Raw genomic sequence first — 15755 nt, forward strand, 5'->3', positions numbered from 1 at the left:
TATGTACATGTATATATATATTTACATATATATATGTATATATATATGTACATGTATACATATGTACATGTATATATATATTTACATATATATATGTATATATATATGTACATGTATATATATATTTACATATATATATGTGTATATATATATGTACATGTATATATATATTTACATATATATATGTGTATATATATATGTACATGTATATATATATTTACATATATATATGTATATATATATATGTACATGTATATATATATTTACATATATATATGTATATATATATATATATAATGTATATATACATATATATATTATATATACACACATATATGTATAATATGTATATATATGTGTATATATATATATGTAGATTATATGTGTATTATATATATGTATATATATGTATGTATATATATATATGTGTGTGTATATATATGTATATATATATATGTATATATATATATGTATATAATTATATATATGTATATATATATATAGTGTGTGTATATATGTATATATATATATATGTATATATATATGGTATATATATATATGTGGTGTGTATATAATGTATATATATATATTAGTATATATGTATATATAATATAGTGTGTATATATATGTGTATATATATATATGTAGATAATTATACATGTGTATATATATATTGTATAATTATATATGTAGATATATATAGATGTGTATATATATATGTGTATATATATATGTATATATATATACATGTATATATATATATGTATATATATATATATACATACATGTTTATATATATATATATATTTGTATACATATAATGTAATTTCCAACTGTCCTGAAATATACAAACATCTATTTAAATTAATTTTCAATTTGGTAGCATTGCACACACACACACACATGAAACCCTGATTTTACGAGTCTTTTGTTGAAATGAAGAATGTCCTGATATTAATTTCTTAATTTTCAAATATGATGATTATTACTTTAAAATAATGCAAAACAAACATTTTGTGTGTGTTTGTGTGTGAGGAGAAGAAGGAAATTTCAGTTTTGAATGGTGTTTTTAAAGGGAGAAATCTCAAGTGGAAAATGTTGAAAAACATAGATTTAGAACCTCTTGAAACTATTGAAGACCTTTGCATATTTCAAAATTACTTCTATTACTCTTAAAATTCTCTTCTTTATGGCTTTGATAGTCTTCAGATTTTTTTCATTCCTTTTAATGTCTTTTTAATGTTTTTCAGGAAAGGCATGAAGTTAAATCCAGACTACAAGGAGTCTCACATTAACCAGAGGGCCGCTAAATCACTGGCATATGGCAGGAATTACAACTCTCTACAGTACGACGAGGTGGAGTGTCTTATCAACAAGGAGTACACAGTGAAGTGTCGCAGAGAAGGCAAAGAAACCTTCATTCCGTTTAGCTTCATTGAACGCTATTTTGAAGTAAGTATTTATCTGCGTGTGTTCTTGTTGATATTTAGCCCCAGGTCAGACATATTCAAAGTAACTTTTGATCAGAATCATTTCATTCATGATCAACTCCCCCCTCCCCTCAACTATAGTATCAGGACAATTTTCCAGCACATAAGTCCTTGGTTTCAATGGTTCCTGTGCACGATTGTGGCTTTATACTGGCTGATCACCCTCCCAATTCTGATTTGGCCTCATCTTACTATCATCCGTTTGTCAAAATGAAAAAAACACTTGGCTGAGAACACAGTGATGTTGTTGTCTTTTTTTGACCCACAGAATGAAAGCTTCTTCCCCAATGGGATCCAAGCACTGATGGAAGAAGCATGTGGACTGCTGCAAAGGGAACTATGTTGAAAAATAATCCTCATTTGGTCAAATTCCATGACCATTTCTGCCAACCCTTGTATTTCGGATTACATCATAATTTAAATGTGTATTTTCCCATGCTTGCATGTGTTTAAATTTGTTGAAATGAGTTTTCTACAGCCAAATGGCCTTTGTTACCAATCCTCACCTGTTTCCAAGTGAGATAATAATTTCTCCATGACTGGACATGATTTTGTAGAAGATTGGCAAGAAAAGATACTGCTTGCATTTCAGTAATACTCATTTACGACTATCATGCAATGTCAAGGCAAGGAGACACTAATACACACACACATCTCACAAGGCTTTGGTTACCTGGGAATGCAATAGAAAATAACCCAAGGTGCCATGCATTGGGACTGAACCTTTAACCATGTGGTTGGGAAGCGAACTTCTTATCACACAGCCATGTCATTATTTAGTATATTGTTGCTTCATTAAGGCAATGAAGTTTGATTTGTGGGAGATCTTGTTGCTCGTTATTAGATTGAGTAACAATTAGAACCTTCCTTAAGTCTATCTAAAACATAGCTGAACTGGTGGAGCATCAAACTTTATTTTATGTGAAACCATCATTATTGTTGTTATTTACCCTCAGATCTGTCTCGAACAAGTAGAGCTCTGACATAAAGACATTCCTGCATGAACATTGTGTTTTTTTTCTTTTCTGATAATGCATTGAAAGATAGACCTTATCTAGTACATCCTGTTTAAGACAATGGGTTGTGAGTTGAAGGAGCTGTGACTGCTTTTACTAGCAAATCTCATGACTATATAGACACTTTTCCATTGGCTCAAAGGCTTCCAAAAATAAATATTTTGAAGTTATTTATTTGCATCAGTCAGAAACTCTAATCCAGTTTTGTTTCTTTGGTGTTGATGTTTGATTTACATCCTTCTAAAGTTGATTAAATTTTTACCAGTAATTCACTTGTGTTCATTATTTTTCAATGAAAATCTATGGAAATAAGATTATCTCTTTGTTATCCTCCTACATTTGATCACGTTGTTATTGTTAGAAGACTATGATTAAGGATATTCCGAGTTAGATTGTTCTGGCTTTTAAAAAGCTATATTCTAATGTATCCCTTCCTTTATCAAATTGATAGATATATGATGTGATTTGAAGGAATTTGGCTGCTATTTCTAGCAGGATACCCTGTCATATAGAAGTGCTCTCTTTATGTTGGTTCTTATCATTTGGTCATGTGAACTGTACTATTGGTTACCATGTAAACAAATAGGTACCCCGTGATTATTGTGTTTTGACAGTGCTGAAGGTAAAGTAAGGCAGAGGAACAGATATTCAGTAACTGACGACATCATAAACATGTTCAATATGTTTTTTACCACTCTAATTTGTTACACTTTCCAATATATTTGTATTGATCAATCTTTGCCATCTTTCTAGGTGTATGGAACTGTGACACATTCTGATGGAGGGCTGGATCGATTTGAGTGGCAGCACAGTTATTCTCAAGTTTATCCACAGAAGAAGAAATACACCCCTAGTGGTGTCTTTATGTCATTTGAACACTACAATGTTGAAGTTCGGGACCGAGTGAAATGCATCAGTGGTATGGAAGGTGAGAGTATTGATACTTAAATGTAATCCCTCACACGTAAATTCAGAATGCAAACTTTCACTTTACTACTCCAGTAGTGTGGGATAGGCATGATTGTGTTAGGACATTTGGCTTGACTAAGGACACTCTTAAATTGAGATGCTATGAACACACTCACTCTTTCAGAAATATAAATAGACACCAGTTTGTTCAAATATAGTCACCAAAGGAGTAACAACACTATACCAGATTTAAAATTAAATGGGAGATCAAACAGTGATGTCATTCTGAAGTTCTAGAAATAGATTTTCATACATACTCTGAATCATGTTAGCTATCTTAGTTTGCAAATCATGTATAGAATTCAGATTAGTTAAATAAACAATGGTTTTTACATGTCACCATAGAGAGACGTCTAGTGGGTTCAAATCTTGTGACTGTACAGGTCGCTGCTAATTCATTTTTGCAGAAATCTTTCATTCAGAGAGCAAAGTGACAATGTGCACCATGGAGTTAAAACGTTTCTTCTGTCAGTGTTTTAGTCAGTAATGTGTAGCTGGCTGTGGTGTTAGAAATGTTGTATAACCAGCAGTGGTGTCTTCGTAAGTTATAGTGTGTAGCTAGTAGTAGTGTTGTGTAGTTGGTATCTGATAAATAATTGGTGTTGCATTTCAGTGACACCAGGCAGACAAAAAACAGTCAAATGTTGGCAGAATATGATGGTTGGATAAGTGGTATATTTTGGTTAGATATATAGCAATGAAAGTGTTAATCAAAATATTCGGAAACATTTTATCTGATGTTTATTAGCTTCTAGCATGCTGCCACACCCATCTTATCTAAATAACGTTTAGATTTTGATGGATTAATTATTATCCACAACTAAGTGATTTTCCTTCACCAGCAACCCATTCAAGTATGAAGTAAGAGGAAGTAAACCTGTTGTTATTTATTGGTGAAGCAAACTGGTTTATGCAGAGTTACGCACCTCAACGAAGAAATATCACAAGGATTGAAGCACTTGTAACACCACGTGCCAACTATCTTATCTTCTGTTTAGTATTATTTTCATTTTCATCTTCATCTAGTTTCAGCTCACATGCTGGGGCACCGTCATTCGCGAAAGAGTACGGCAGGGATCGCCACCCACCCCTGCTGGAGCCTCTTGGAGCTTTAGGTGTTTTTGCTCTTTAAACACTCACAACACCCGGTCTGGGAATTGAAACCGCAATCCTACAACTGCGAGTCCGCTGCCCTAACCACTGGGCCATTGCACCTCTAGAAGTAACCTATAGTATTCTTACAGCTGATTTCTATGGCTCTCGTGCCATTCATTAATTAATCCATAGCTTTATCAGATACATACATGTATATTCTTTTGTTTTGGATTTATTTTTTATTGGTTTTAGTCAAGAGTGTGTCTATGCTGGGATGCAACTTTCAAGGCTTTTATAGTTGGTCATATTGACTCCATTACTTACTTAATCTAGTCCTTTTTTTATTAATTTATTTGTCAAACTGCTAGTTTGCAAGCCATGAAAATCATAGGTTGTTAAAACCAGTATAACATACACACATGAAAGCTAGCATGAAAAAAAAAATTTGACATTGTATTTTTTTTTTTATGCAGATTGAAAAGTATTAATGGAAAGGGCTTTTGTTAGTTGGTTCTAATTTCTGGGAATTTTTTTCCCATCTTCATCTGCTCCCTGTTCCCATCTTTGCTTGCATGGGGTGGTTTATTATTTGAAGTAGTTGTTTTTACAGCTGCATGCCCTACAGTTTGTGGCAGAGTAAATTGGAGCAAGCAATTAGAGGATCATTCCCTTTGCTATCCCCAATGCTGGCTCTTCAAATGTTGGATACTATTTTTATAGGGATGCTAGAAATAGCAACTGAATGTCCCTTAAATCATACCTTATAAAAGATGTACTTAAAACTGCATTAGATGTATTAATTAGGTACCTGGTATTGAAAAGACATGGGATGGTTAGAGATGGAATTAATTTTGTTTGTAGGTCTGCTTTATCAGGTCCAACCTGGAGTGAAACAACAGAATCTATTGTGAGGCTCTGTGTGGTACTCAACTTGCTAGAAATAGTAGGTGAAGTTTCCTCAGATCACACCCTATCATCTTAAAGAAACCATTGAAGAATGTTCTTTTAATCTTAACCTTTTGTTGCTCAGTGTCTCCTTTCTCTGAATGATGTCTTACAAATGCCTCCTCTCCATATCTTATGCACATGAGAAAACCAGCAGCTTATAGTAAATCCAGCAGAAGCTAATTTTACACAGTCATTTATCCTCTGTATGTTTTTATGATGTTCCCACTAACATATGCCTCCTCTTAGATATTTGTCTGGATTAATGCCTTCTATGTTACATATTTATGGAAATTGCTAAAGGTGGAAACTGTTACTATATTACGTTGGACCTTGGCATATCTGTTATTTTTCTGATCACTGATATTACAATATCCTATTCACATTCTAATCCCATCAACTTTTTTTTTTCAAAAGTTGTATTTTAAATGTAGGTATTGTACCTGATTTAAATATTTTATATTTTAGAAAAATCTCGACATCTTTAAACATCCAACATTCACTTGACATGGTTTATGGGTCTTCCATATTACAAAATTGTTGAAAAAAATAGGGGATCAGGGTTGACTTGGGGCCAAATATCATGAAGAGTAATCGCAACCTTGTAATTAGGGCAAACAAGAATTTCCTGGATACAACACAATGACTGCTCAGAGTAAGATTTGAAACGTATATATTTATATTTAGTTAGTATTTCAATTACAGTCAGTCATTGCATTGTTGTTGTTCCCCTCAATAATGAACTGTGACTATGATGAGGTCCTAACATTTAAGGGTTTTAACCAATCATTTAAACCACAGTGCTTTTTTTGAGTATGGTACTTATTCTATCAAATGATTAAATTTTACTTATTTCGAAGGAACAGATATAACTTGATACATAGACACATATTTACACTACATTATCATCCTTCTGTGTTCACTTTTCCATGCTGGCATGGGTTGGACAAGTCAATGCAATCCAAGTCTGTTATTTGGTGTTCTAGACATGTTTTGGAGATCACATCTTTTTGTAGGGTTCATTTTTGTCTTGGTTTCTAAGGCTGAATGCCTTCCATGCAACAGAGTTTGTTGCCTGGTCTCTGCTAAGTGTAGAGAGTCCTCCTGCCTCTGATTTGTTGCCAATTGTTACCTGTCTGTGCATGTATATAAATGTACATATAAATACATACAAATGTGTTTGTATGCGTCCCCCACTCCCGCAAACATGACAGGCTTCTGTGCAGTATCTCATCTTACACAAGCACACACGATATTCGTTCAACCTAAAGCAGCAGAAAAAAGAAATCAATCATGGTACTCTGTAGAAGGCTTGAATCCAGAACCATTAAGAAGCAAACTTGTTAACCTCATAGCTGTGCTATTTTTTAAAATTGTATTATATGTATATATCTATAAGTGTTGCATGTTTGGGATAGTTTATTTGTAAGAAGAATTGAATTTCATGTAGTTGTGTCACTCAATCCTGACGAAGGAGTGGAACTTATCAGTCATGTTAACTGTAAACCAGTAGGTTAAGTGCTTACACAAAGGCAATTTCAAATTCATTTTGATATGGTCTGTAGTTTGAGCAGCTTATCCATCACAATTACTTTGCTTATAACCTTCACAACTCTTATATTGCCAAATTTCTAATGAAAAATACCGTTTTAATTAATTTTGAATATAATCAAGAATTTGAAGGGATTTTGTAAAATAACTTTTTCATTAAAAATTGGTTTGTAAACTGAAGTTCATGATGAGAGGTTTTCACTTAGATACAATCATTTTAAAAGGATCAGTTTTATATCATAGAAATAGATGTGGTCTCAGATGGTCTGTATCCCCAAAAATATTTGTATAATTTTCCTTGTATTTCAGTATCCAGTAATTTTCGCTTTTATCATTTCCAGGTGTTCCTGTGTCAACTCAGTGGGGACCTCAAGGCCACCATTATCCAATTCAGATTGCCCAGTTTGGCTTAAGCCATTACAGTAAATTCCTGAATGAGGACAAACCAGATGTTATCATCCTAGAAGATGGCAGCGATGAAAACCTGCAGAATTGGTACCTACCAAATTCTCGCACGCACATAAAAGTGGTTGATGATCCTGAAGTTGGGAAAGTGATTGAATTTGATGCTCCTGGTTAGTTTTATTGAATTTCTCTGTTCACTCACTTTTCCATTTTTCTTAAATATTTACACATCTCTTCAGAGGTGAGATTTAGTTTTTTTTTTTTATTATTAGAGCAATAGACTGTAAAAATAGCTTGCAGTGTTTAGTTTCAGTCTTCAACATTCTGAGTTCAAATTCTGCTGAGGTCAACTTAGTTTCTCATTTTTGTGCAGCTGATAAAAGAAGATATCTGTCAAGAAATGGGGTCGATATAAGTGATAGTACCCTCTCTCCATATCTGTAGCCTTCTGTTCATATACAAAAGCGGCCAGCATTGTAATGGAGACAGGTGTGTTAAAATGTTTACTTTGTAACAATATGGTTTTAGGTTCAATCTCACTGCAGTGGACCAGGGCAAGTGTCTTCTATAGTTTCACAATAATCACCGTCTTGCGAGTGCAATTTGGAAGGAAGAAACTGCATGGAAGCCCATCATATATATATATTTCCCTGACATATATTAGGGAATAACAAACATTGTTGAAAACTAGAGCTCTTTTGGATGAATTTACTGCACTGAGTTATGGACACTGTGGTTGTTCTTGTCATTGGCAAACTAGTGATTGGCAAGTTGCAAAACTCCAACAAAATGGGATTATTGTTTGCTAATTGTGATATAAAAATTATATTTTTTACATTTATTCTTAATACATTCCAGCAGATTTCAATGCAAAATATGCTAGTTGCTGTTGTGTATGTCACAAGACTTTTCTCCTTTCACAGCAACAGTGTTTGTGACACACTCAGCCCCAAATCTCTCACTAGCCAGAAGTACCTGGACCTTTGAGCCTGAACAAGCCAATGGCTTTGTTTATAATTTTTGCGAACTGTTTGTTGATTTGTACTTATATCTGCCAACTGATAAAAAAAAATAAATTGTGATTTGCTCTGTGATATAAATATAAATTGGTTTTGCAGTTTGATTCTCTTCTTAGTACTAATCATTGAACCGTTAGCCCTTTCGTTACCAACCCAGCTGAAACCGGCTCTGTAGTACAAAAGTCTTGTTTTCATAAGTTTTGTATTAAAATCTTCCACTAAAACTTAGTCACAATTTATGTTCCTAACACTAGCTTAATGATAACTAAGTTGTTTTACTAATATCTAAAATAATAGAGAGAAACACAGAGCATCTCAATAGAAATACAGTAATGAAAGGGTTAAGGAACAGAAACTATTGCCTTGTCTAATTTTACAAATTCTAACTATTTTGTACCAATACTGACCATTATTATGTTACTTAAGACAGGAAGAGTTATGTACCTTGTTGAAAAGTACAACAGTTTTAACCTTTCAAGTCTATTCACATACAAGATGTCTTATATGAATATTAAATTGCCTTGTACTCATTTATGTATTTTAATTGGCAAACTGTCATTAGTTGCAGATTCCCAATGGGACAATCTGCATTTGTAATTGCGAGAGTGACGGGGGTGGGGTTTGCCTTATTGGGGAACAACTAACACAAAAGACTTTATTTGTAGAGCGCTGGTTTACACTCCTTCAATGTACATCATTGAGTGTGTTAACAACAGTACTGTGTTGTTGGTATTTGTTGTTTTCTGTTGCTTGGTCCAAAACTGATATTGGAATGGACCTGAAATCCTTCCAGCTGTGACCAACTCATCATTTTCCTTTAGGTATAGTGTATCTTGGACTGCATTTTTCAACATCTTTCATATTTTAAAGATGGCAGGACATGATTTAATGGAATTTATCTGCTATTTCTAGCAAACTGAAGGACTGCTAAGTAGTTGCATTTATAGATGGTAGTTGAACCCATGTATGCTGTTTTTGTTGTTCTGTTCTATTGTTCATTTTTGTTTTTTTGTTTTGTTTTTCAGAATCTCAAAATACCCCAGGGATATCCATGGATGTGGAAGAGGATTCGTTTCTTGTTTCCTTTGATTTTTTCTTTGTGAGCAATGGCTCAATAACAGTTTCTCTCAAAGTTCACAAGGACCGCATCTTTCACATTCATTATGTATTCAGCAACACGTTGATAACAATAGATAGAACAAACATCTACTATGGTCTTGGAGACATTCCAATGTCATGGCGCCACATTACTCGAGACATAGCCATAGACTTCCAGAAAGGAATGGGATTACAGTACTCTAAAGTGAAGAAGGGCAAGTTACGCAACATAATTGTTCACCTCTCTGCAATTACTTTACACGGACAAGGTCAGATGGACAACATTACCGTTTCTTCAGCTGCACATCTTGACCAGTTTTATGATGCTGCTAACTGGCTTGTCAAGCACCAGGATGATCGAGGTGGATGGCCTATTATGGTGGCTCGTAAATTAAGCATGCTTGAACTCGACCCTGGTTGGTATTCTGCTATGGCTCAAGGGCAAGCCATGTCTCTCCTTGTCAGAGCCTATATAAGAACGAAAAACCCAGTCTATTTGAATGCAGCGGTCAATGGTTTGAAACTCTATCAGGTGAGCAGTGCAGAAGGAGGTGTTATGGCCAAGTATGCAGGTGTATACACATGGTACGAAGAATACCCAACACAACCGAGTAGTTTTGTTCTGAATGGATTCATATACTCTCTGCTTGGTCTCTATGATGTGAAAGAGATTGCCACTGGAACAGGAAAGCATCTGGCTCAAATGCTCTTCGATACTGGCATGCATTCATTGAAGCACATGTTACTTCTATTTGACAATGGGTCTGGAACATTCTATGACCTTAGACATTTAACCCTTGGCATAACTCCCAACCGAGCCCGTTGGGATTACCACACGACACATATCAATCAAATCCTCTTGTTATCTACGATAGATGATAATCCTTTATTTAAAAACACTGCAGAACGGTGGATATCATATATGAAAGGCAAACGAGCACCTCACAATTGAGTAAAGGAAATGTTATTACATTTAAAATATTTTTTTAAATATTCTTTAATAATAATTTATCTTCCTCATAGTTTTATTTTTACCGTTTAGATTTCTACCAATTCCCCTTTCCTTAGCAGTTTTTTGTTTATCTTTCATTTTACGGTTACTAACTCATCAAATACATTTTTGAAAGTAAGTTTCTTTTAACGTTTTAGTGATAATTAGTGGTGTTAATTTAGGTGATATCTAATGACAGAAATTCCTGTATGGTTTGGTTGATGTTTTCTAGCTACCAAAGGCTACTTGTCAACAAGGCCAGACATGATCACTCTCTGACATTAAGATTTAAATTTTTCTATTTTTAAATTTTCAAAGCTAAAGGATTAAATGAAAAGGATTTTTCAGGATTTGCTTTTGAAGTCCCTTAGATCAATCAAAATGTAAGTTATTTTCACTATCTAATTACATTTCAAGCTAAATTTATTTGCTTCTTCTAGCATTTTCCTACTTACGTTTTTGTTACTGTAATTCCTTATATTTTTCTTATAATTAATTTTACAAGGAAAGGAAAATAACAAAAAAATTTAAATAATTTCTAATCAATTCTTGCCCAAATTGAGAATTTAATGGTCGTGTTGATTTTTATCTCTTATGTTTGAATATTTCTTCAAAACTTTCAGTGACCTAGCTTTGAATTATTTCAAGTTCATGGCAACAGAACATTGTAGAAAATACCATTCCATACTTATCACCTAACCATATCATGTTTGGTTTCTTCTAATTATTATCGTTACCATTATTATTAATATTATTGCTGCTGCTGCTGCTTATGTGAAATAGAATGTTGGTGCTCTTCACACACTGATTTATTTTTTCCTCCCCATAATTTGTGGTGAGCACTAATGTGAAGAGAGAGGTTCCTGGAAATTTGAGTCTGCTATGCAGTTTTCATTCCAGGTTGTTTGTTACTCCTTTGGAAAAGAAATGAATGTCACAGCACTCCATTTCTCTTTATGACGAACCCAAAAGGCATGTGCCTCGTGGAAGAACCAATAGATATATCTGAAAATTAACAACTATTGGTCCTTCTGTAGGTGTTCCCGTTGCAAGGGAACTAACTCCACACAGGCATACGATCAAATGCTTAGCATTGGGGGAAGGTCAGTTTTTCTTTTTTCCCCCCCACTGTTGATAACATATCCCTAAGCTCTTGTTATTTCTCCCTGTTAATATATTATATATCTTAAAAAGAAATTAAGTTTTAAAAAATACATTTAAATACTTTTCCTTTTAACATTGGTGAAATAGTATTCTAAAAAAAATGTAACTAACCCCTGTATCCAAAATGTAAAAGGTGTCCTATTTCTTTAACTCTTCCCTTTCCATTGTATTAAAGAATAATTTATCCTAAAACACTGCAAAAGCTTTTCACAAAAACCTACTTTTCTATCTGTAAACAGTCTCTTGTAAGTTATGAAGTTATTTAATCATTTTGATACTAGCACAACCTTTAGATTTAAAATGCAGAACTTTGTTTTTAAAAAGTTTTTATAGCAAAATTAAAACCTTTGCTCTCAAGCTTCATCTTATTTAAGGAGAAAGTTATTTTACTTCATTCCTTGAAACTTTTGATTATTTTTTTAAAAAAAATAATTAAAAGACATAACCAAGTTTCTAGTGAAAAATATTGCATAAGATGAAGCAAGATGACTCAACCAGATCATGGGTCATGTATTTTTATTGCTGTGACATTATCCATGAAAGATTTTCATCATGTGGAGGTGTGGGCATATTGGAAAAAAAAATCCTATGAATTTGTATTGTTGGCTTTAAGTTGTGGTTAGTTATATCTCCTGTCGAGTAGGCCCTCTGTATTTGTAGTTTAGGCCTAAATGTATACTTTTGTAGGGAGTCTTCAAGCTAAGCATTCGTAACTTCCACACTTAGGAATTGAAGTGATGTCTAATTGTGAAACATGCCCAACATATTACTATTAACTTTCTTGCTGAGCAAATATTCAATGCCCGATCTAGCTCCTTCATGGATTTTCAGATCATTGTAATCACAGCTAATCTCCAAAGAAAAAATCAAAAAGTTACTTTTAAGATATTGCATACCTTATCTATGTATATCTCAGGACATGATTCATTATTCTAAAACAGTAGGATGTGATTTGAGAGATATTCAGCTACTGTTTCTAGCAGGTAAAACTAAATACACAGCTTAATGGCAGTTTCTCTTTGATGTGTGAAATGTGAATTCTTTGCTAGGTTGTCAGTCACATTTCTTCTATGACTTTATTATAAATGAGAAATATCAAACATATTACCTCCCTTTTTTTTTTTTAAACCTTTTCTGATAAAGACCTTTGCTAAGTACACCAGGATTATGGTCTCCCCCACATCATATACACTTAACCAAATTTGTAAAGTTTACTAAATAACTTACTAGGTAATTGTACTTTAGACTCCTGCTTTGAGTGATTGTGCTAAACTGAATCCTTCCCCTCCACACACAATCTTCTGCTTGAAACTTCATTCTATGTAACTAAAATATCTCTATTTTCCTAACAGCAAGGAACAAAAAGAAAAATATTTTAACAGACCTTCCCTCAATTTCTCTTATTTTATTTTTTTGGCTCAAAATCTTCTAATGCTTACGATGAAAATTTTATTCCCCTCTCCCAACATTTTTGGTGTATTTCTCAACTTTGTCACTCACTCTGCCCACTCTTACATTCTCTGACATGGCATGTAATATATCTTCATTCTGTTTATTTCTTTGTCAGAATCCTTTAACAACAAACAAAAGCAACTATTTTTCTACTGCTGTCACCTTGAATGCTATCGTTTTGATGTTTGTTTAGCTTGTGATAACTATAATTATTTTATCATTATTTAAAAGAAAAAAAGTTTTTATCCACATCTCCTTTCCAAAATCTCTGTCTCTCTCACTCACACAAACAAATACACACAAAATACTGATTCCAATAAGAAACCTTAAAATTTTACCCCACCTTTCCCAATTTTGGCTTTTTTTTTGTTCTTAGATTATCAAAATGTTTATTTTCTGTCTGTGATCTCTTCTTTATTTAATATATAATTACAAATTCATAATTGCCCCACCTTCCTACTCATTAAATTGGCTGGAAGTAGTCATTCCTTCCCCTGATATAAAAATGAAAAGAGAACAAAAAAAAAAAAATCTCTTAAATATTGGTTGTGACTAGTCTTCTGTTTATATTTACTTAGAAACACTAATTTCCCACCGATCCTGCCTATCTCTCAATATATATATATATAATACATTGTTTCATAATCTCTGAATATAGTATTTCTGTTAGTCCCATGGTACATATAAAAAGGGTCATAGCTACCTGTCAATCTGGTGGGGTTTACCTCTTTCCACGTTACATAAACCTACGGGTAGAGCCAAACTCAAACCTGCAAATTAGCAACATTGAGGGAGCTGTGTGAACTGTATCAGTACTTGGTATAATATTTACCGCCAAATGAAGTAGGTTGTTGTCATTTAAGTTATCCATCCCTGAATGAGGTATGGACCACCAACCTTTTCAACTACTTGCTTAGGCCACTCCATCCCCTAATCAAATGATTAAGCTTTCAAATATAATTTTACTAGATTTCTTCAATAATTAGATTATTCTTTCAGTTTGTAAATTCTTTGGGTCGTAACGACATAATCTGATTACTGACTTAGGTTTCCAGTTAGTGTATCTAGAAGTTAAAGCAATGAGTTCTGCCAGCCCAGGCTACCTATTTTCGAGTAGAAGGATTGGATTACATTGCTTAAAATAATGGTACAACTTACATTTTAATGACACTCGTTAGTTTTTGAATTTAAAAATCAAAAATTAGTAAGTCATTTTGGGAAACATTTTGAAAATTTGTTCAATAAATATATATATATATATATATATTTTTTTTTTTTCTTAGCTGTTTGAATATAATACTGCATAAAGTGGTATTAATAAAATAGAGAGGGACATATGTGAAGAAAAAGAAATGGAACTATCCAGGGCCTCAATCCTCCCTCCATATTTGTGAGGTGGATGGCCTAATAAACATCACTTGTGCCACATTTCATTATGCAAATTATAGTGCTAATTGATTTTGGTTTAGGAGTTGCATAGGTTGGCTTGTGGAAATCCATATTATCTTGGAAGGTGGGGGTCAGTGGATATGAAAATGTAAGTTGATTGTTGTGATATGTTCTGTGCCCTCATTTTATCAATTAGTATCAAGTTTTGAGGTGGGTGGGTGGGTTGTTTAAAACCAAGTTGAAGTAAGAGAACCTGCCCCCCCTTCACACAATATGAGTTACTCTATTTTAACCAGCAGTTTATAAGTAGGGAGCATTAATTCCCCCACCTCCCCTCATTAACATCCTAATGTCCTGCACAAACTCATTAATTTCTATTTACAAAATTTCCTGCTGTAAAATATGTATAGTCCATATCTTAAATATTATGTTTATATATATACATATATATATAAACTTTTTATAAAACTGAGTTTTAAATCTCTCTATATAAATATATATCTTGGTAACAGGGTAATTGTTATATTTGTTATTAATTTTTAAACTTTGTCATTTTTGAATCTTATTTTTTTTTAAACATTGACTACATGTGGTTTCTATGGGTTCTTTTTTTTTTTTCTTTTTCTCTCCCTCAAATTTTTCCCCTAGCCCCATCCTCTCATCACACTTTTTAAAAAAAACCTACTCAAGAAACGTTCCATTGTACAATTTGACCAGTTCTTTGGTCACTTCATAAATCTGTTTGTTTATTGTTCTTCCCCTCTCTTCTATACTCCAGCTTCAATTTGTCAAAATTTGTCAGGTTGCAGTGAGTGTGCAACAGTAAACTGTTTTTAAAAAAAAATGTACATCGTTTTCCATGAAAACCCAACACTTGTGAGTGGAGTTTTATTCCACCAGTCCTGTGGAGTTCTATCCACAACTCATGCTACTGACTTACTGCAACCGTTCTATTATGGATTACAAATTGGTTTTATATATGTATATATATATCTATCTATCTATCTATATATATATATATATATATATACACACACACACACACACATACATATAAATAACACATCATAACAACAAAAAAACATACATGATGTCTAAAATACATGCCACACTAAAATAGTTGAGCCAGACACAATCGGTCACTGTTGTACTTACAGCAGCTTTTTCAAAG

The 15755-nt window shown here is 33.2% G+C and overlaps 1 protein-coding gene across 1 annotated transcript; it reads left to right on the forward strand.

Moving 5' to 3' along the window:
• Window positions 1-1223: 1223 nt before the first annotated feature.
• Window positions 1224-13740, forward strand: LOC115227227 (D-glucuronyl C5-epimerase). Its single transcript, XM_029798123.2, has 4 exons — window positions 1224-1452; window positions 3260-3434; window positions 7408-7641; window positions 9516-13740. Exons 1-4 carry the CDS (start codon window positions 1240-1242, stop codon window positions 10538-10540), a joined length of 1647 nt encoding a protein of 548 aa, XP_029653983.2. The 5' UTR covers window positions 1224-1239; the 3' UTR covers window positions 10541-13740.
• Window positions 13741-15755: the final 2015 nt, after the last annotated feature.

This window comes from Octopus sinensis, unplaced genomic scaffold, assembly GCF_006345805.1.
Source record: "Octopus sinensis unplaced genomic scaffold, ASM634580v1 Contig02125, whole genome shotgun sequence".
Classification (NCBI taxonomy): Eukaryota; Metazoa; Mollusca; class Cephalopoda; order Octopoda; family Octopodidae; genus Octopus; species Octopus sinensis.

Coding starts and splice junctions, on each gene's coding strand:
- LOC115227227 (XM_029798123.2), top strand. CDS start 1,240: ATGTTTTTCAGGAAAGGCATGAAGTTAAATCCAGACTACAAGGAGTCT. Junction 3,435..7,407: donor ATGCATCAGTGGTATGGAAG/GTGAGAGTATTG, acceptor TATCATTTCCAG/GTGTTCCTGTGTCAACTCAG. Junction 7,642..9,515: donor GATTGAATTTGATGCTCCTG/GTTAGTTTTATT, acceptor TTTGTTTTTCAG/AATCTCAAAATACCCCAGGG.